This window comes from Amblyomma mixtum, chromosome 4 (assembly GCF_055824585.1).
Source record: "Amblyomma mixtum isolate Tamu chromosome 4, ASM5582458v1, whole genome shotgun sequence".
NCBI lineage: Eukaryota > Metazoa > Arthropoda > Arachnida > Ixodida > Ixodidae > Amblyomma > Amblyomma mixtum.
In genome coordinates, this window is record NC_143015.1 from 10,395,325 (window position 1) to 10,416,309 (window position 20,985).

The following is a 20,985-nucleotide window of genomic DNA, read 5'->3' on the forward strand; positions in this document are numbered from 1 at the left end:
ATTGAAATGGAAATTGTCACCGTCGTGATGCACCCAGCGAGATGAAATTTCGCAGGCTTAAGGAGTGCGTTTACTTGCCAAACGGGATATGAGTGCATCACAACGAAAGTTGTACCATGCACTCCTTATGGAACCTATTTTTTTAATCATGATTGTTTTTTGCAATATGTTTATAAACAGTGCTGATTTACTCACTGCGCAGTTTGAACAAATCAAGCATGGTAGCTTACATGTAACGAACAATGCGCGGCTTTAATGCATCTCAGAAACGTCCGCGAGAAGGTTCGAATGTCCGTATTTTTACCCCGATGATGTCAGCTATTTATTTATTCAAAGTACCCCTAAAGGCCCTCAAAGGAGGATAACGCATAGTGAAAGGGAAGGCATTACATAAATATACATATGTGAGCGCAACACATAAATATACGTACCAATACATCAAAATATTATCGACACAGAAACGAATGCGGTAGCACAGGAACAACAGTACAAAAGCATGCATGTGGATGCCTATTTTTCATTAATATTTGAGATTTCTATTTTATTCTAGCGCATTAATTTAACCTTGAATCAATGCTTTTTACTAACTTCCACCCCCCCCCCCCCCCCCCCCCCCGCCCATGTACGCCCCTCAAATGAGGGCCTTTGGGGGTACTTTGAATGAATAAATAAATAAATAAATAAATAAATAAATAAATAAATAAATAAATAAATAAATAAATAAATAAATAAGTGAATGCAAAGAGGCGGGAAAGATGTGATGAGGATGCTAGCTCGCAAGACAAAAAGAATCCGGTGTGTACGTATAAATTAACAACGAGAAAGTAAAAATAAAACAGGACCATTAAGAAATCTAGGCAGCACATAAATACAATAAGAACAGCAAGAGCCGCTGGAAAGAGCGGGCAGGTTCTGTTGTATCACTACGTCGAGATCTGCGCTTTAAATGGAAAGCAAACCGAACCAGTTTTTTCCCCCATGCTTTATCCTCAGCATGAGCACACCAGCGCCAGAAAGCCGCGCGGACGCCGCTGCTGCCAGCTGCCTGACAGACATATACAGCCTGGGAAAGTGCGTGGAGCTGTATGATGCTGCTGTGGAACCCGCGGAACCCTCCATCGCGGCCATCTTGGACGCCTTTCTGCCGGCGTTCCTGGATATCACTGACCTCTTAACTGACAAAGCACAACGCCACGGTGGCGAGAAAGACCGAAGCCAGTTCCTCGACATCGGTTGTGGGCCGGGCAGGTAGGGTTACTTGTTCATCGTCTGCACTCTGGTACCGCCGCTGCGATGATTACCAGCTCAACTACGTCTGTTGCACATCGAAGGCCTCCCCCATATTCCTACAATTATTCCTCTCTATACGCCAGCTGTGGCCACTTTACCCCAAAACCTTCCTTAATTTTATTCATCCACCTAACTTTCTGGCACCCCTACAGCGCTTGAACTCTTTCGGAATCTACTCCGTTGCCCTTAACGTTCATCGGTTAGCTCACCTTAGCATTCCATAACTTGCCCATGCCTATTTCTTTTTCGTGACCACGGCTAGAATGTAGCTAAATTACTCGCTTTTGTTCCTTGACCCACTCCGCTCTCATCGTGTCTCTTAATTCCACACCTTGGTACAGAGTACGCAGACAGGAGGTTTCTTCTCACACACAAAGTGAAGAACGCAAGGGAAAGCTTCAGGGTGCACTCCAGCGTTTCTACAAGGGTGCTTGACTTCGTATGGGCAAAGCTTTGACCATTCGCAGAGTTCATATAGGGCCTGCACTCTGAGGAAGAATGCCGAGTGAGAAGGAGGACATGAAGTGAAATGGGCGTTTGCATGGGAAGCAGGAATCTTGTCTAGGCATGATGGCTGCTAAAGCAGATGAGCCGGTTGAGCTCCAAAACTATGAAAAGAAATATGCCAGCTCGGTAATCGGGAATCCTAGGGATGGGGAGGGTGGAGAGATAACGAACATTGGCTTAAAGGAAAAAATTATAAAAGTATCAGAAGGCAAAACATGATGACAAAGGTATGAAAACAAAATCCATTAATATCACGCTTGATTGAATGCTTTTGCACTGGGAAGCCCGCTTTAAATTATTCTTTTTAAAGAGCACCGTCGCGGTAGCTCATCGGAGAGAGCTCTCGGCTGCTAAGTCCGAACGCGCGGGTTTCGACCCCGGCCGCGGCGGCCGCGTTCCAATCGAGAGGAAATGCAAAAGACGTTCATTTGCTGTGCGATGTCAGTGCACGTTAAAAAATTCCAGCGGGTTGAGCCCTCCTCGACGACGTTTCTCATAGCCCATGCGCCGCTTCATGACCTTAAATCTATTCTACCATCCCATACTCTATTGAAGAAGAAGACAGCCATAACGACACAACACACCGCTGAATCACCACATGCAGCCGTTCCCCGGCTTGCGGTATGTATATTTATTTATTTATTATCAACACCTGAAATGCCCCAGGAATGGGGTATTAAATGAGGGATGGGCTGAATGTTCCGCTAATGAGAGATTGGATGGCAGCCTTGAAGTGCAGTGGATCGGAGTGGCGCACTGAGTCGATTGGCAGGCTGTTCCAGTCTCGAGCAGTTTGCACGAAGAATGAGCGCAGATGAGCTGCAGACTGTGCTGGGGGAGGGTAGACTGCTTTGGGATGGTTGGTACGGCTTGATAAGCGATGAGCTGGCAAGATAGCTGAAACATCAAGAGGGCTGTGATAAAATTGATGAAATAGCCAGAGCCTAAAGATGCAACGTCTGGACTAGAGATTAGTAAGATTAGCCTGAGATTTAAGTGCAGTGACGCTGGTGAGATACGAGTAGTCCGAAGAAATAAATCTAGCTGCGCGATTCTGGACTGATTCGAGGGTGTAATGGACCATGCACAAAAATATGAAAGCAGTGGTGCGGATAATTTCGGCTAAGGCAGTATCATCCTCCTTGCCTCCAAGACCAGTGCGCGCGTGTCAAAAAACAGAGTTTCTCTTCTTCAGATACAGCGACGGAAGACGCGTTGACTCATTCGTCCGCTTTTTCTCTCCGGCAGATACACATATATAGTGCATAAACTTTATCGGTTTTATTTAAACATTGGACGAGTCAGGTGGGCAGATTCCTTAGCTCAGAACTCCGGTGGCTTGCGCTGAAGGCTGGACACGTCGGATGGTCTGACGTTGATTCTGCAGACCGTTGCTGGCCAAGGCTGCATCCAACTGGTCGTATGATGCCTGTGATGTTCTTAAGTGGGATTGTTTTCTCACGCAACTCGACGAAATGTGAAATAGCGTGTGTTTACCGCCGCACTAAGGACAGCTTCGGTGGCATCTGGTAAGGTGGATGAGGCTGTACAAGTACAGGGTAGGGAAGGTGCTTGTCTGCGTTCGCCTCCAGCGTGTTGCTTCTTGTGTGGTGCGTTTAATATATGGAGGGGAATGATTCCTTCGGTTCAGTCTTAGGATTTCTAGCCATGTACTATTGTTTAATATTAAAGGGGTGCGACACGGGTAAGGATGCGCTTGGATTGTAAGCTTGCGAGCCAGACTGTTTGCCCCCTTTTTCCTTCAAGCCCTCCATGGTCCCTCTTCCCCGGCCATCCACCCGTCTCTCCTTCGTCTTCGTTACGAATACGTTAAGGCAGCCTCGCCTTGAACGCGTAAACCAACTAACCCATAAAAAGCAATAAAAGGAGACTCACATTGCCAATATTAATCCGCCGATTCGCTTGCGGACGGCGTATCTCATGGCGCCATGTCGCGGGTCTAGGACAGCAGACTGTGGTCCGCGTTTGGTATGAAAGGAAAAACTGGGGTGTCTAGATTGTGGCACCGCCAAGACATGAATTTGAAACAAGAAGGGTGGCATCCGAAGCCTTCCTTTTTCGGTTCTAAGCTCAGGAGCGTGATAATGGGAAAAAATAGACCGGACGTCGCCCCTGTGGTATTGGAATTTCGGACACAGCTGGGGTGGCGGGTACCGCTCATGCTAGTAGGAGTGTGCAGTAACTCTGGAAAAACGTCTGGAATGTCGCGTTTACGCCTAGTCGCTCGCATTACAGCCACGGATAAGCACTAACGAATGCCTTTTTAATGCAGTAGACGGATCCAGTGACTGTCAGGGAACTGTGCAGATAGGTGTGTAGGACCAGCATGGTCCCGCGAGGCCAGGAATAGTTCATACAAGAAGGTCGTCCGCCTTGACAGGCGCAGCGAGAAAGAGGAGCGAGAGGGAGAGTACGGACGACGACTACGACGAAGTGATTTCGTCAAGCCTTGTCCGTACAGCTCTCGCTGAAAACATTAAACGAAAACGAATGAACCGCTGCCACCGCATCTTGTTCTCGCGGTGGTTTGAAAAAGAAGCGATAACGATATGACACTGCCTCTTGATTAAAGGGAAACTGCATAGGCTTTAGAAATCAACGAGCTTAAGAGGGTCGAATGTGTGAAACTTGAAGGTAAAGCATGCGAAGTCTTTTTGGGCTAGCGCTTGAAATAGTGATGTAATCACCGATTAAAATCCGGACGCCCTTCAAGCTTCTCCGCAGAGCACAACGCCAAGTGGGGGCGCATGATGACGTCGTCGAAGGTATCAGTACATTTCCAACGCACAAACGCCTGCTTTGAAGGAAAAAAGCCAACGCCACCAAAGGCAAACAGTGCCGAGAGTTGTTTGGCAGCGTCTAACGCTTCAGGGCTGGGTGTGGCTGACGACAGCGGTAATTTGAAATCATACCTTCCGTGACGTCACGCTGAGTTTTCCTGCACGCCTCCGGTGCATTGAGGAGAAGCAAAAATATCAATCGTCGATTACGTAACTATTTTAAATGCAAGTGCAAAAACACTTGGCACGCTTTGCCTACAGCCTACATAGATTTGAATCCTTGAATATCGTGAAATTCTCAAAAAAGTGCTGCTTAAGCCATAACACCAGCAGATTTCTCTGCTCAAGCGTAGCTCGACATCTGGCCAAGTGAACCGCTTGCAGATACCGTTAAGAGAGCACTTCGATTTTGCAGTTTCACCCTGAGGTACCTGCTGCCTCGGCTGCCGCCCTGGTGCAAGAGGCTCGTAGCGGTGGACATCTCGAAGAGCATGCTCACATTCGCCCGCGAGCACCGCTCCGATCCCCGCATCGACTACCGATACCTGGACCTGCTGGTGGACGAGGACGTTGCCGAGTTTGTGCGGGAGCAGGGCCGCTTCCAGAGGGTCCACTCCTTCCTGGCGCTGCAGTGGATGGGCGACCAGCGGCACGCCATGCGGAACATCGAGAAGCTGCTCGCTCCTGGCGGGGAGTGCTTCCTCGTGTTCACCACGAACCTCATCGTGCAGGACGTCTTCGAGGCCATGCTGGATTCGCCCAGATGGGCCAAGTACGCCGACGTGAGTGACAAAAAGTGTCGGGATTTCATCTCTTGAGGGTACACGGCTCAAACTTCCGGTTTCGTCCCTCGTTTCGTCTCTCAGCTAACAAGGTTTCACCTTTGAGGTGTGTTGCAACACACATTCGGGGGAGACAGTGAATTCTTTGTGTGCTGTTAACTTTAGGTGTAAAAAAAAGCAGGGGGGGGGGGGGGGGACGGGGGGACTTTACAATATTTATTTGGCTCAAGGTGATTCTAAGTGCGGTTGCATGTGTTCAAGAACGGCAGCGCTAATACATTGCGCCCTAGAAATGATGGGAATGAGCACTTTTCACTTCTCATTCTTTGTAAACGCTCTGCTATTCGCTGTTGGGCAGCAAAGAAACCATTGGAGGATTTATGTATTTATTTTATTTATGCGTAGTGCTAAGTTTAATTGAGGTCGTAGCAGAAGGGCATAGTTAATTCAACGAGACATGGGTCTAGTATTAATCACAATATACAACTGGTCAGCACCTTAAAAAAACAACAAATGGTAAAACGCAAATACACGTAAATACAACAAAATTATGACGTAAACAATGTAATAGTACATGAAATGAGGTTATTGCCGGGAGCATTACACACAGAATAACAAAATGTAGAAGAAACGCTACTTTTTAGAATACACGGACAATAAGTAAACAATAAATATTGTGAACGTATACTGCAGATGCGTTAACATGGGATACGTGGTTGTTTTTGTGCCGAAGCATTGGTGGAATAAAGAGTTTAAACGTTTAAGAAATCTACATAATCATGGGTATAATAATAACAGAAGAGAAGCAGTCGGGAAGTGACTAATTAATACCGCCACATACTGTAAGCATCAATATTAAATTCTGTCAAATAAGGGTTTTCCATTCTATGATTGCTAGTGGGAAAAATGAGTATTTGAAGCAGTCAGCAAGAAAATGATACTTAAAGGTGCACTGAGGAGGAATCCGAACTCGTCTTTTTGCCGCATGAACTCGATGTACACGTTCCGAGCATTCTTAGAAACTTTGAATTAATGCCCAGTGGGGCCGATTTCCCTCATTCAAATCGGATTGACGTCCGGCTCCCGGCTTTTTTTTTTTTTTAATTTCCCGCATACGGTGGGAGGAGTCGACCAACGCGTGGAGTGCCTTTCAGGCAGTCGCTGGCGGCTTTGCTTTTGCTTTTATTTTGTTTTTTAAGTTTCCTTGAACAAATAGATCTAGTCAGAGACTACATAGCTGCAAATAAGCCCATGGAAATAAAAATACGCGTGGACTCTTTGCTTTCGCCGATCACTACGTATCACTCCACCGATGGCAGAGCGGCACGCCGCGACGGGACTGGTTGAAAGGTTGGCGGACTCGTACCAGCGTCTGCGGGGAATTCAGAAAAAAATGCCGGAGCTGGGCGTTTAATCCGATTTGTGTTAGAGAAATCGCCGCACAGGGCAATAATTCGAAGTTTCTAAGAATGCTAGCAACGTGTAGATCGAGTTCCAGCGGTAAAAATACGAGTTCAGATTCCTCTTCCGTGCGCTTTTAACGCATTTGAATGTTTATGACGCGTGGATATTGCTTCGGAAATATAAATATATTTAGTAGTGTCCAGGTTTACATGTCGATTATTAGCTGAAACATGAGTTTTAGCAGCGCGAATTTAGCGCGTGTCTGCAATGATTTCATTCATTCTGCTCTAATTATTTCACTAGCCTAATCAGTTATTTTTATTTGTTAAACAAGAATCTGACTGCTTTTCTGTGACCTGCTTCAAATTTAGTTATATCTTGATTAGTACAAGGAAACCAAGCGACGCTAGCATATTCGAGAAGAGATCTAACCAAATCATTGTAATCTAATAGTTTAGTTTCATAATGGCCTAATCTGAAACGTCGTCTAATGAAAAGGAGTCGTTTTAGAGCTGTCGAAAGCTGTTCATCCATGTAAGCATTCCACCTGAGGCTGTGGGCTATCCGCCACGATATTTGTGCTCAATTACTGCAGTAAGCTGTGTGTCATTTGTAGTGTACTTAAAGTCGGGGTTAGCTTCTTCCTATAAATTGTCTTAATAGCAGATTTAGTTGCGTTAAGTGTCATCTGCCATTCGGCGCACCATTTAGATATAGTTTCTAGTGCGTTGTTAAGGGCTTCATATTCGTCTGTAGTATTAATTTCCCAGTAATGCATGCAGTCATCTACTAACTGTCGTATATTAACGTTCAGATTAGTCGCTAGACCATTTATGCAAACTAGGAAGAGAACAGGCGCCAAGACGCAACCCTGGGGTACACCAGACACAACATTCACTATATGGGAGGCTTGATCAACAATTTCAGCAAATGTTACGCCGAAAGCCTTTAATTCCTCATCGTTGTCGACGGAAGGTTGTCGACAGAAGGTTGTCAGCAGAAGCTTGTCAGCAGAGGTGTCACGCTTTTCGGTTGGTCGAAATGATTATGACGTCAGAGTGCGCGGATTTGGAGTTATGAGGTCACTCACGGAAATAAAAAAATAAGGGAAAATAAAAAGGAGAATAAAAATTATAAAAATAGAAATAAGAAGGCAAATTAAATAAAAACATTTATAAACATCAAAAAATTTAAAATTATAAAAATAATGAAATAAAAATTTAAAAATAAAAGTCAAAAATAAAAAGTTAAAAATATATAAAATCAAAATAAATTAGAAAATAAAACCGACAAGAAACCGACAGAAGAAAATAAAAATAAAGAAATCAATGCCAAACAGTGCGCCAGGAAAGGCTTTCGCCTTGCAGCACTTTAGAGATACAAAGTGCCCCCTGAATTTTTCTGTTCTGTCTGATAAGTAGTTGCTAATCCAGTTACCTATAGAGCCATAACCTAGTGTCGACTCCAGTTTATTAATCAGTTTAATATGCCTAACCGGACCAACTGTCTTCGAAAAAATTTCGTAGTATTAGATCGGTTTGTTTTCGTCTGTCTATGCTGTGGGATAAATTGTGGACTAATTCTAATAGATTCTTTACTGTCGAAAGACTTTGTTAGTTGGAGAGCAGATGGCAGTTGATGAACACGACAATGCGCAATGCAATCAACGCGTGCGTAGTGGCGGTACGCGGCAAGCGGCAGCGTCGCCCGCTATGCTAGATGCATCTAATCAAGGCTAGGAAGGGAAGGGAAAACTTTATTTACACTAATGGTTTTTCCTGCGGTTTGGGGGCATCTTCAGAGACGTCTTGGTTCTACCCCCAGGAGCCTTCTCTGTCGAAGTCGTCCGCCTCTAATCAGTGGTCGGCAGCCCTCAGTCCAGGGCTCCGCTGGCCACTGCCGCCCGTTGAGTTCGCTGCACCAGACCTTGTTGGTCTTCACAGCGGTCGCTGGACAGCAGAGTCTCCCACTGCTCCGCACTCGGGTTTTGTATTTTGGGGACCACGTGTATGTTTTGGCAGGCCCATGTGATGTGGTATAGTGTAGGTTTTTCGTCGCACCAGGGACATTTGTTCGTGTATATCGTAGGCTGCATTTTGTTTAGTATATGTATGTTTGGGAAAGAGCCTGTTTGTAATTGTCTCCAAGTGACAGCTTCCTCTCTGCTGAGAGATTTGTGCGGTGGGGGATATCGCATTCTTCTGCCTCTATAGTTTTGTAGTATGGCCGAGTATTCCCTGGGTGCTGGCGCGAGTTCCGCGGTCTCGTCGGAAGCTCGGAAAGTAATGTATCCTCGAGCTATCCTGTCGGCCTCTCGGTTCCCTGCCACCCCAAGGCTAAGAAAGCGGCATTAAGAACGCTTTTTACAATTCTGATCATCAAAAACCATGTGCCAGTTCGGCTGTTCGCTGTGCAAATGAAGTTTTTCGCTAATTAGCTTATTGGCTAATTAGCTAATTAATGTTAGCTTATTTTTGCCACAAAAAAAATAATTCTCATTGTGGTCCCAATGGGTGCTTCTATGTATCTCAAGCTTTTAGGATAATTTTCTGATTGTTGACCGTCAGTAAAAGTTTTCGACCTAGATCACAAAACTGGATTAACTAGGATGCAGTTTTTTCGGCTTTTCATGGCTGATGCTTCAGTCACTCGTACCAGAACTTCAGGTGCTTACAATGTAGAAAAGTTAAAGGGATACTCGCGACCAAAAGAACTTTACCTGCACGAGACTGGAATGACCTGCCCACCGAAGTTGCCATTATCATCAACCCACTAGAATTCAAGCGGAGCATCGCCAACCTTTCATCTTAACATTTTTTACCATTGTTTCCAGATACCGTCCACTCCATAATGTAATGTCTCAACCGAGACCTTTGAGGAAATAAATAAATAAATAAACCTGTATAATAATAATAATAATAAATACTTTATTCACACCAAAGAAACGATACAAGACGCGGACGCGCCAAGCCTCAATTGGGCTTGTAGGGCGCCGTCCGGCAGCAGCAACAACCTGTGTTACCAAATCAATTCTTTGTTTTGTGTACATTAAAACATATGCACTAGAGCTGTTCAAGCTCGGCAATAGCATCACGTAACTGTCTGCGAGTGTTCAAGTTGAAAACATTATCAAGCATCTCATTGAATATACATGGGATATAATATGACCTCATAGACATACCAAAATGAGTTCGCACTGCAGGGACGATATATCGAGAAACTTTTCTTAATGGGATTGGTTTAACGTTGTGGAACCGAAATTCAGAGTTCCAGAAATATCTGAGTACAGTGACTTGTTTGAACACAATGTCAAAGGAAGGCAGACCTGAAGAAAGGAATACACTTTGCTGTTCATGGGGTATTGAATAGATGACACTCTTAGCCATATTCTTGAGAATACGGTTTATCCTATTTTTCCATGTTGCAGAACAGTTGAAGAAACAGCACATGCCATATCTCAGCAGAGAATACCCCAAAGACTGTGCAATTAAACGTCTTATGGCAAATGGCAGGTAGGCCCTTAGAGCATAGAGCAAGCATGCGACGCCTCTGAGCTTCTTACTGAGGTGTGCCATGTGCGTGTTCCAGGATAAATCCCTGTCAAAGTAAATGCCAAGGTATTTCACGGACGGTACACATGTAATGGGGTAGCAAGAACATGCAGTGCAACTGGAGCTGTGCAAAAAAACCGCAGCGTTTTTCGGGATTGGCTTGTGTGCATTTCTAAAGCACACTAGATGAGTTTTTTGGGGGTTTATATCAATCAGGTTACATTGAAACCAATCATATAGATTAGTAGCGTCCTGTTGAAGTTGACGGAGTGCGCAAGAAAAATCTGTATTAGATGAGATGAGGAGGGTGTCATCTGCATATTGATAAATCTGTGATGAAGTTATAATGCTGGGGAGGTCATTAACATAGAGATTAAATAAGAGGGGTGATAAGATGGATCCCTGGGGAACACCACTATATAAGTCTATAATTCTGCTTTGCACAGGTCCAAGTTCCACCATTTGAGATCGCTGAGACACATAATTTCTTAGTAACATTTGAAAAGGACCACGAAAACCATAGCAAAACAACTGTTCACAGAGAATATCATGGTGAACAGTATTAAATGATTTCCTGACATCAAGAAAGAGACCAAATGCCACTTCATTTTGATCAAAACTAGAATGAACGGAATCCGACATCTTTTCTAATCACGTTTGGGTACCAGAACCAGCAACAAATCCGTATTGATGTGGGCTAAGCACGTTATGCCTCAGCAAAAATGCTGACATTGTACATAAGACGTGTTTTTCTAAAATTTGTGATATACACGACACGATAGATATTGGGCGATAATTCGAGATATCATTTCTTTTGCCACCCTTGTAAAGTGGTATAACACGCGCTTGTTTAAGAGAGCATGGTAAGAAGCCACTTTCAATCATATCATTTAGCATAAAAAGAAGGACACACTTCAAGCTTTGGAAGTTTCTGGAAAGGTCGCTGATAAATATTCCATCAATTCCAGCCGATTTGTTATGCCGTAGACTGGAGATTATGCTGAAAAGATCTGGCTCTGTTATGTGTGGAAGAAATGCTGAGTCAATCACAGAAGAAGGAAGTAACGGCGAACGTGATGTGGCACGGGCAATGCGCTGTTCTTTAGAAAAAAAGTTATTAAAATCATTTGCCAAAGAGGTTGTCAAGTGACCAAAACTATGCTCTATTGCGTCCTTGACCGGTCTACGCTGACGCCCACGCAGTTCGTTCACGATAGCCCAAGTTTTGGCCACGTCATGGTGGCAATTGCGAAACTGGCTAGCATAGTAACGCCTTTTAGAGGACCGAAGAAGAGCGGTTACTTTGTTCCTAGCAGCCCGAAATTCATTTCGTAAGTTTGCATTTTTTGGTGAAGTGCGACATTTTGACCACAGCGCTTCTTTGCATCTAATGACTGCGAGAATGTCAGCTGTAAGCCAGAAGCAATTATTATTTCGTTTTTTGACAATGATACTTTTTTTGCAGGATTCTTTAAAATTTTTAAGAACCAAAACAAAGTTATCGTAGGCGGTATCTTTGTTATTTCGTGATATAAATGAGTTCCAGTCGAAGGATGACACCTTACTGTCAAATAGTTTTCGATCTAGTATAGTCATAACACACCTGCTATCATTAGGTTTCTGTGCAGAATCGACCTTAGCAAAGTGGCATAGTGTAAAGTAATGATCCGCTAATTTCTTTCGAATGACAGCTGCCATAACATAAGACAAGTCCGACGCGCGTACGTTAACGTGGTCTATGCAAGTTTTACACAAACTGTTGTTTACGATCTCTTCTCTAGTAGGATCTGAAAGTAGTGTTTCTATACCATGATCTGCAAGGGCATTTAGGTAGCTTTGTGCAGATGCTCTCTCAGGCTTTAACAGATCAATATTCAAGTCACCCATTATGCATAGGTTACCTTGGCTAAACCTTTGCTTACAAACGTCATGCAATGCTGTGATAAAATTAGCCACGTTTCCAGACGGTGGTCGGTATATGATAAGGAGATGACTGGAAATGTTGCTGTACGAAATTTCAAATCCCATTGCCTCTGCAGCGTTGATGGAGATGTTGATATTGGAAACCGATAATGAATCCTTGAAGAAAACAGCAATTCCTCCACCCTTACCCATTTGGCGGGTAAGGAAATGCTCCGTATAACCCGGAAGCTTGAACATGCAGGTAATATTGTCAGCAATATTTACCTCTGTGAAAGCAAATACGTCTACTACTTGGTAAAGGTCTTGTGCGATTACCAGAAATTGATTCCAGTGTTTTCGAATGCTTCTAATGTTGATGTGAAGAATTGTAAGAGAACTCAAAGAAACTGGATGGAACGATTGGAAACAGACGGCAAAACTTGAAAAAGAAGCCATAGCAGTAATAGTGAATTTCCCTACGTCATTTTTTCAATGTCTGAAAGAGACGCGATTTTGATAACGGAAGCCCCCACTTCTTTTCTGGCGAAAACTTTGCCATTCTTGACCCAGACAAATTTGAAAGATTTTTCCTTTCCTCGGATTCGAGCTTTCCAGAACAGCTCACTGTTCATACGGGTCAAGTTTTCATTGAAGAAAACGGAGGAGAGCTTGTGGGACTCATTTAGCGTCCTAAGTTTGCTTTTTACCTGCAGCCATTTCTCCCGTAAGCTCGGGGACGAAAACCTGACCAATACGACCGGAATCTTCCCTTGTCTCGATGATAGACGGTGCAAGGAGGCTATCTCAGATTGGTTGAAGTCACGCACTTCAAGTGTTTCAGCCATCTGCGCAACTTCAGCCCGCAGGTCTTCCTGTGGCTGAACTGGCAGTCCGCTTATTTCTAGATTGGACAGACGGCTGTACTGTTCACTTTCATTGAGTTCCCACTGAACTCGGTGAATCATCGAAGCCTGTTCGTCAATAGTCCCTTCTAGAAATGCAACCTTTTGCTCAAGCGTCTCTGTTGCCTGCACGGCATCGTTGCAAGTCGCAAGGAGCGTGTCGTATTTGGATGCCAAGAATTCTACTGATGTTTGAACCTCAGTAACTGTCGTTTGCAGGCCATGAATTGTCATGACAAGCTTCTCGAGTTGCGCCGGCAGAGCCAGGAGGCTATCTATGCTTATCTTCAGTTCAGAAACAACCATCAATTTTTCTTCCAACGCAGCCACTTTTTTAAAAACGTCCGATGGTTCTTCAGTTGGCTTATCATTGGATTTCACGGGAAGTGACTCCCCGCGACACACGCGACATCGCCATTTTTTCACGTTTTCCTGGTCCCATGGATGAAAATGTATTCTCGGAAAGACCGGAGCAGTCACCGAGATGGTGCCCAATGCTACATTCGCAGCAAACAGTTCGTTTTCCATCTGTAGGTAGAGCCTCATTACAAACCCCACAACGTGCCATCGTGAACAGCCGAGAATAATATTAGCAGGTGTAGCAAAGCACACGGTATGACAAGGTACAAACAGCACAGATTGCAGTCGGCGGCATAACGAGACAAAAGGCTAGTGATGAGTTTTCAACAATGCTCACCTGTCGTACACAAAGATTGCAGTCAGTTCGCAGCAAAAGGTTGCCGCCGACTGCGAAGGTGAACCACGGTTTTATAGCTGTCTAGAGGCAGCAGTGCCGCCTCCAGGAAGCCTGGCAGTGATGGTCCTTCCGGTCACGCTGTCCCGAAGTGGACTGATTTGCTGCGCCGAGCTGTCCAGTTCTTCCACGATATGCGCAGGATAATGGTATCAGGTGGCCGTCGGAAGCAGTTACCTGTCGTACACAAAGATTGCAGTCAGTTCGCAGCAAAAGGTTGCCGCCGACTGCCAACTGTATCGATAGCGCACCACCTTACAATCTCAAAAAGCCTTTATACGGAGCTTCTATAAACTTAAAAGAAAGGTGCGTGTATCGGCGCCTATCTTTAAAGCGAATCCCAGGGGCTATGCATCAGCTCCATCCACTTCAAAATGGCGACAGCCCGCCTATTTGGAATTGACGTCACAATTAGTTAAAAAAAAATAATCGCGTCAGTAATATAACAAAATGTTTTCGCGTTTTGTCGTAATGACAGATTTTTCCGTTGTTTTTCCGTTGTTTTGTAATATTTTTCAGCAGTACTGTAGTCTTTTTTTTGCGGTACCTGCAGGCATCTATTACTGCTGCCTGAATAAAATGACTTCGACTTTGATTCTGACCTTTCTGTTCTGTACTGCATATCTGCAATAGCCACACAAACTTCCGTTATTACTACAAAAAATTCAGAGGGGCAATTTGTTGACCTAAAGTGCGGTGAGGCGAAAGCCTTAAGCGCAGTGTTGCTGCTTGTGCCACAGATGTGTTGTTAAGATGGTAAGCTTCACCTCTAAGAGTGAAATGCGACAGCGTCTTGCAACGCTGCCAGGGAGTCCATTGAACGCCATCGCCCGTTCGGTTCTATGCCTTGCTCGTCGGTAATTTAGCAAACGAGGAAAGGGGAATGAGGGGCTCGTTATAAATACGAGAGAAGCCAACAGCCACAGAAACCAAGGGGCACAGCGGATTTTTTTAAATTTTATTTATTTATTTTGTGGTGTTGATCAATTTATATTACTGAATATGTTATCGCTTAAAGAAAATTGATTAGAAAAGCAGAAGAAAAAACAACCACATGCCGCCGGTGGGATCCGAACCCACGACCTCCGAATTACGCGTCCGGTGCTCTACCGCTGAGCTACGGCGACGGCTGTCAAACCTTCTGCTTTCGGGGGTATTTATGTTTACAAATAACCTAACCTTGGGAGTGTTCACCAGCGCCACCCACGTTCTTAAGCGGCGGACGTAGCACGTCCTGAGTTACCGCTGATGTGACGTAGAACGTCATCGAACGGCGAGGGTGGAAGCTGTGTGAGAACCCTCTTTGCTTCTTAAGGCATCAAGGCTGCCAGAACCGAGGCCCTCGTTAAGCAATTAAGCAGACGAGGAAAGTGGAATGAGGGGCTCGTTATAAATATGAGAAAAGCCAACAGCCACAGAAACCAAGGGGCACAGGGGATTTTTTTTGTAGTTTTTGGAATTTTTTTTCAATTTATTTTGGAATTTGGTTTTTGAGGAAAGAAAATGTATCTGGGAACCTCGCCGTAACGGGAAGGGAGGAAGCCGCGGTGGCTCAGTGGTAAGGCGCTCGTCTACCGAGCCGGAGTACCCGGGTTCGAACCCGACCGCGGCGGCCGCGTTTCGATGGAGGCGAAACGCAAGAGGCGCCCGTGTGCTGTGCGATGTCAGTGCACGATAAAGATCCCCAGGTGGTCGAAATTATTTCCGGAGACCTCCACTACGGCACCTCTTTCTCTCTTTCTTCTTTCACTCCTACCTTCCTCCTTTTCCTTACGGCGCGGTTCAGGTGTCCGCCGATATCTGTGAGACAGATACTGCGCCATTTCGTTTCCTCAAAAAAACCAATTTACAATTTACAATTTTAGATGGGAGTGAACGAAGACACCTTATCCACTAGACGCGCCTTTGTTCATTCCAAACCATCGAGCCGGCATGGCGGAGTGGTACCGTGCTCGTCTCGCACTCCGGAGACCCTGGCTCGATTCCCCAACTCGACGAATTTTCTACTCGTTATTCATTTATCTGCTCTGACTAGAAAGGTTATTTCGGCTAATCGGTTAATTAACTAATTAACTAGACTCAGTCCCACTTACATGGAGCAACACTATACCATCCCTTTAATTAGTTTCATGGTTACTAGCCAAAGTACAGCTGGCCCCGTTTGAAATTCGCGCACTGTGACGTCACGACCATTTCGACCAGTTGAAAAGCGGGACACTTCTGTCGACAACTCCTGCTTACAACGATGACGCATTAAATGCTTCCGCCTTAAAATTTTTGTTGTTACTGCAAGTTCTTGGTTAAAAAGATTACAGGAAACCTGTTGTGACGACAAAAACTTTCCTTAACCACTGGGAAGGTTCAATCAAGTGGCGGCAAGATTTGTGAATACAATTTTCTCGACAATAAATGCGCCTTTTGCTGGCGGACAAACGTCAACGTTGCCGGAAAGAGCCATAAAATAAAATGGCTGCGGCTTAGCTAGGCTAACCCTGGTTATGCAAGCGGAAGTCACGCTTGCATTAGCAGCGTGAAGTCATGCTGCGGCCTATTGCTGCAGCGCCACGTGTCTGCCACAACGTTGTCAGCGCTAACGCATGCAGCCCACATCTCTCTCTCTCACCACCGCAACGTACCTATAAGCGCGACTGAGGCGTCCACTGATCCAGGGAGCCAGTTATGCGCTCATCCTTCTCTCAAAATCAACGGAGTGTAAAACGCTTTAAACGCCAACGCCAGTGAATGCAATGAACGCCCACGGGCTATGGCATCAGTCCCGCGTTTCTGCCACAACGTTGTCGATGCCAACGCATGCAGCGCATATCTGTCACTACCGCCACGTAGCTTAAAGCACGAATGAGGGGTCCAGTGTTCCAGAGTTCCAGTGTTCCTTTGCTTTCGAAGCTCCCCCTTCACATCTGTTTCGGCTGCCAGTTTAGCGCGTTTACGCTTCCTATCAATTGCTAAATCCCTCGCAAGGTTGGAAATGTTGACCGGATGAACAGACACGGCCCGCCGTGCGCGTGAAGACGTCGGCTCCATCCGGCTTGCTTCGTCCATAACTAGCAAATGGCAGGCGCGAACGCGATAGCGGCGCCTTCTCCTTTTCGAGTCTTCCTCCATGTTTCGAGCGAACGGAGTCATGTGGCTAGTCACGTGACCACAGCTGGTAAGAAGGTCGCAGCGGAGGCGCCGGCCGTGGACAAGCCCCCCCTCCCCCCCTCGCCCGCTCCTCTGCTTAAAGGTCAAATGTGACTTTCTCCGGCAAACCACTTCTTCCAGCCAACATTCGTCCCATCTCCCTTGCGTCGTGTGTGGGCAAGCTCATAGAGCACATGTTCTCCACACCCGGCTCAGCCGATATCTGGAGAACAACAAGCTCATGCCATCGTGCATGTTCGGTTTCCGCCCGGGCTTATTCACCCAGGACGACTTCCTACAACTCAAGTACCGTTTCCTTGACTCCCCACGGACGACACCAGAGCTATCCTCAGCTTCGAGCTAACAAACGCTTTCGGCAACATTACCTACGCAGACGTCCTAGAAGGCCTCCACGTCCTAGGATTAGGCCCGCGGGTGTACAATTACGTCCGCGACTTCCTTTCGAACACACAGCCACACTCACCCTGGGACACCGCAGGGTCCCCGCTGTCTCACTAGGAGCGCGGGGATGCCGCAGGGTACGTAACCCTTCTCCAACTACCTCCCTAACTCGGCCAAGTCCTCGGCATACATTTCAGCATCTGTGCTGACGACATCATGGTCTGGGCCATCGAGGCAGTGATACCGACATAGAACACAAGCTACAGTCGGCCCTCAACATCATCGACTCGTTCGCCCTCGCGGCCTAGCCTGCTCCCCTTCCAAATCACAACTCTTCCTCTAACGCCCCAAGCCGCACGACCCCGCCAACCCTTCCATCTCACTCACGCTAGAGAACAGTTCCCCTAGTCTCCCAGATTCGCATCCTGGGCCTCGTCCGTCACTCCCACGGCGCTCACGGCAAGACCATCCAAGCTCTCCAGACCCAAGCCCAGCAAGCCACCCGTGTCATTCGGCGCGTGGCGAATCGGCGCGCAAGTCTGCGAGAACGGAACACTCTCAGCCTCACCCAAGCTTACATCACGAGCCGCACGGCGTACTAATTCCCTTACCTCCACCTAAAGCAGAGAGAGCGGGACCGCATCAACGCGCTCCTCAGGAGCAGCACGAAGGTCGCCCACCGCCTACCCCCCAGCACCTCTACTACCCGGCTCCTCAACCTCGGTACCCACAACACGTTTGAAGAGCTGGCAGAAGACACCCTAACAGCACAGCTGACTCGCCTGACGGGTACCGCGGCAGGCCGAACCCAACTCTGTCAGCTAGGCATCGCCCCGATCAGCCATCCTGCTCAGGGGATCCCTCTACCTCCGGATCTACGCTCCCATCTCATCATCCTTCCTATCCCTAAGAACATGCACCCCGAGCACGACGGAGAACGCAGGACAGTCCGCGCCAAACCCCTGCATAAGCTGTACGGCGACAGTTTCGGGGTAGCCTACATGGACGTGGCAGCGTACTCGTCGTGCTCCCGCATTGTCCTCGCCATCGTTAACAATCAGGCCCGATTACTCGCATCAGCCTCCATCACCACAGACTCATCCGAAATTGCAGAGGAAGCGGCCATAGCGCTCGTTCTCATCTCTACCTCTGCCACCAAAATTCTCTTCGACTCAAAATCCGTCCTATCCAATTTCGCCAAAGGTCTCGTATCCCGCACCGCAGCTCGTCTCCTACGCTCCTGGCACCCCACCCACCCCGTAACTTTTATCTGGACCACCGCACATGCAGGCCTCCCGGGTAACGAGGAGGACCACTTCCTCGCCCAATATCACACTTTCCGGGCTGGAGTTGGACCCCCTCCGCCTTCCCAAGAGTGTCTGCTTACCTTCAGAGATATCCTTCGCCACTACCAAAATACCCAGTGCGTTTCCCACCGCCGACTCCCTTCCTAACCCTAACCCAAGCCTCCCCATTGGCGCCGACCCCAGACCCTACTGCTCCCTGCCGTGTCTCCTTCATGCCCGCTACCTGATCAGTTCCTCGCCTGTAAACTCTGCGTGAAACCCGTAATGATTAATTACTCCCTTATTACAAATCTACTCCACCTTGGGGGATTCCCCTAAAATTTGACCAAACCAGGAGACTTTATTCACGTTCTCCTCACATGCCGTACCTTTACGCACCCTCCATCCCCAACCATGGCGGATTCATACTTGGGAGACTCTCCTGGCCAGCTCCGCTGGTGCTGACCAGCGCCGGATTTTTACGGACGCCCTTAAGTGGATAGCCCACCAAACGCTGTCCTTTGCCCTTTAAGGGCAGCCCCCTAAGGGTTGCTTCGTACCACATAAAGGGAGGGGGGGGGGGGGGGGCAAACCCCGCTCCATCCCCTCTGCAAACCTTGCAATAAATGCTTTCACCACCACCATCTGATAGGCCAGTACAGGTTTCGCTTTAAAATCTTTACAGAGCCAACAATAGGATGCAGTTGCTCTCAGTGCCCGTTTAAGCAAAACCCGCACCGCGATAGCAAATACAACACTTCAATGCTTCGTCGTGTCGTACGCCATGTGTCGCCCTCGAGCAATTCGTAACCATGCAGATTCCTTACACACAGATTCCTTAGTTCTGATTGCGGGGTATAAAATCCGCAGAGAATGTTTACTATATTCGAATCAGTGCGAAAACACAGATTTGCGCTACGCAGAAGACGACGATGAGCCGGCAGTGCCGCCGGACGGAGCAGCAGGAAGTTCATGAAGACGACGCTCCCCAATGCACAGCGCGAGTGTGTGGTGTGATGAAGTTTAACATGAGGCGTCTTCGGCTGCGGCGATAGCCTAGGGAGAAAGATGAAGACGGAGTTCCGAAAGGTATACCTTGGCCAATCCCCCCACGTGGGTATGTGCCATTATAAAGAGGTGAAGAAGAAGAAGAAGAAGAAGAAGAAAGGTTGCGTTGTTTATGTTCTCCGCTTAAATGGATAAATCGGCTCCAGGCCGAGGTACTGTTGCGGCGTCTGCCGCCAGTAATATAACTTATCGCACAGTTCTGCCCCATCTACGTGCTGGTTAGATGGTTTTAAACTGCGTTTTTCTGCATGCGGACCTTGCTGACCCTCCTTATTGTGCCCAGGATGTTAGAGATGCCTTATGCCGTACCCATATCCTTAAAGGTCATACCTCTAATCCCCGCTAACTTGTTCATCTCATTCGCCCACCTAACTTTCTGCCGCCCCCTGCTACGCTTGCTTTCTCTTGTAATCCATTCCGTTACCCTTAAGGACCACCGCTTATCTTGCCTTCGCATTACATGCCCTGCCCAAGCCCATTTCTTCCTCTTGATTTTGACTAGGATGTCATTCACCCGCGTTTGTTCCCTCACCCACTCCGCCCGCTTCCGGTCTCTTAACGTTACACCTATATTTCTTTTTTCCATAGCTCGCTGCATTGTCCTTAAGTTGAACCCTCTTTGTTAGCCTCCACGTTTCTGCCCCATAGGTGAGTACCAGTAAGATACAGCTTTTGTAGACTTTTCTCTTGAGGGATATTGACAAACTGCCATTCAAGATCTGAGAGAACCTGCCATATGCGCTCCTCCCCATTCTTATTTTCCTAGTTATTTCCCTCTCATGATCTAGATCAGCGGTCACTACCTGCCCTGAGTAGACATATTCTCTTACTACTTTCAGCACCTAGCTACCAATTGCGAACTGCTGTTCTCTTGCTAGACTGTTGAACATTACTTTGGTTTTCTGCATGTTAATTTTTAACCACACCGTTCTTCTCTGCCTGTGTATCTCATTGATCATTCTTTGCAGTCCATGTCCTGAGTGACTTAGCAAGGGAATGTCATCAGCGAATCGCAAATTACTTAGGTATTCTCCATTACCTCTTATCCCCAACTGTTCCCATTTCAGGCCCCGGAATACCTCCTGTAAACAGGCGGTGAATAGCATAGGCGAGATCGTGTCTTCCTGCCTGACACCTATCCTTATTGTAATTTTATTGCTGTCTTTACGGAGGACTACGGTAGCTGTGCAATCGT

General features: G+C 46.7%; 1 protein-coding gene across 1 annotated transcript in view; it reads left to right on the forward strand.

Annotated features, from left to right (window-relative positions):
- Nucleotides 1-994: 994 nt before the first annotated feature.
- The window catches only part of LOC149345673 (4-vinylphenol methyltransferase 1-like), a 33,799-nt gene continuing 13,808 nt past the window's right edge, over nt 995-20,985 (forward strand). The window contains exons 1-2 of the mRNA XM_089585271.1: nt 995-1,248; nt 5,014-5,380. Coding sequence (XP_089441397.1) covers nt 995-1,248; nt 5,014-5,380 — 621 coding nt within the window. The remainder of the gene's footprint in view (nt 1,249-5,013; nt 5,381-20,985) is intronic.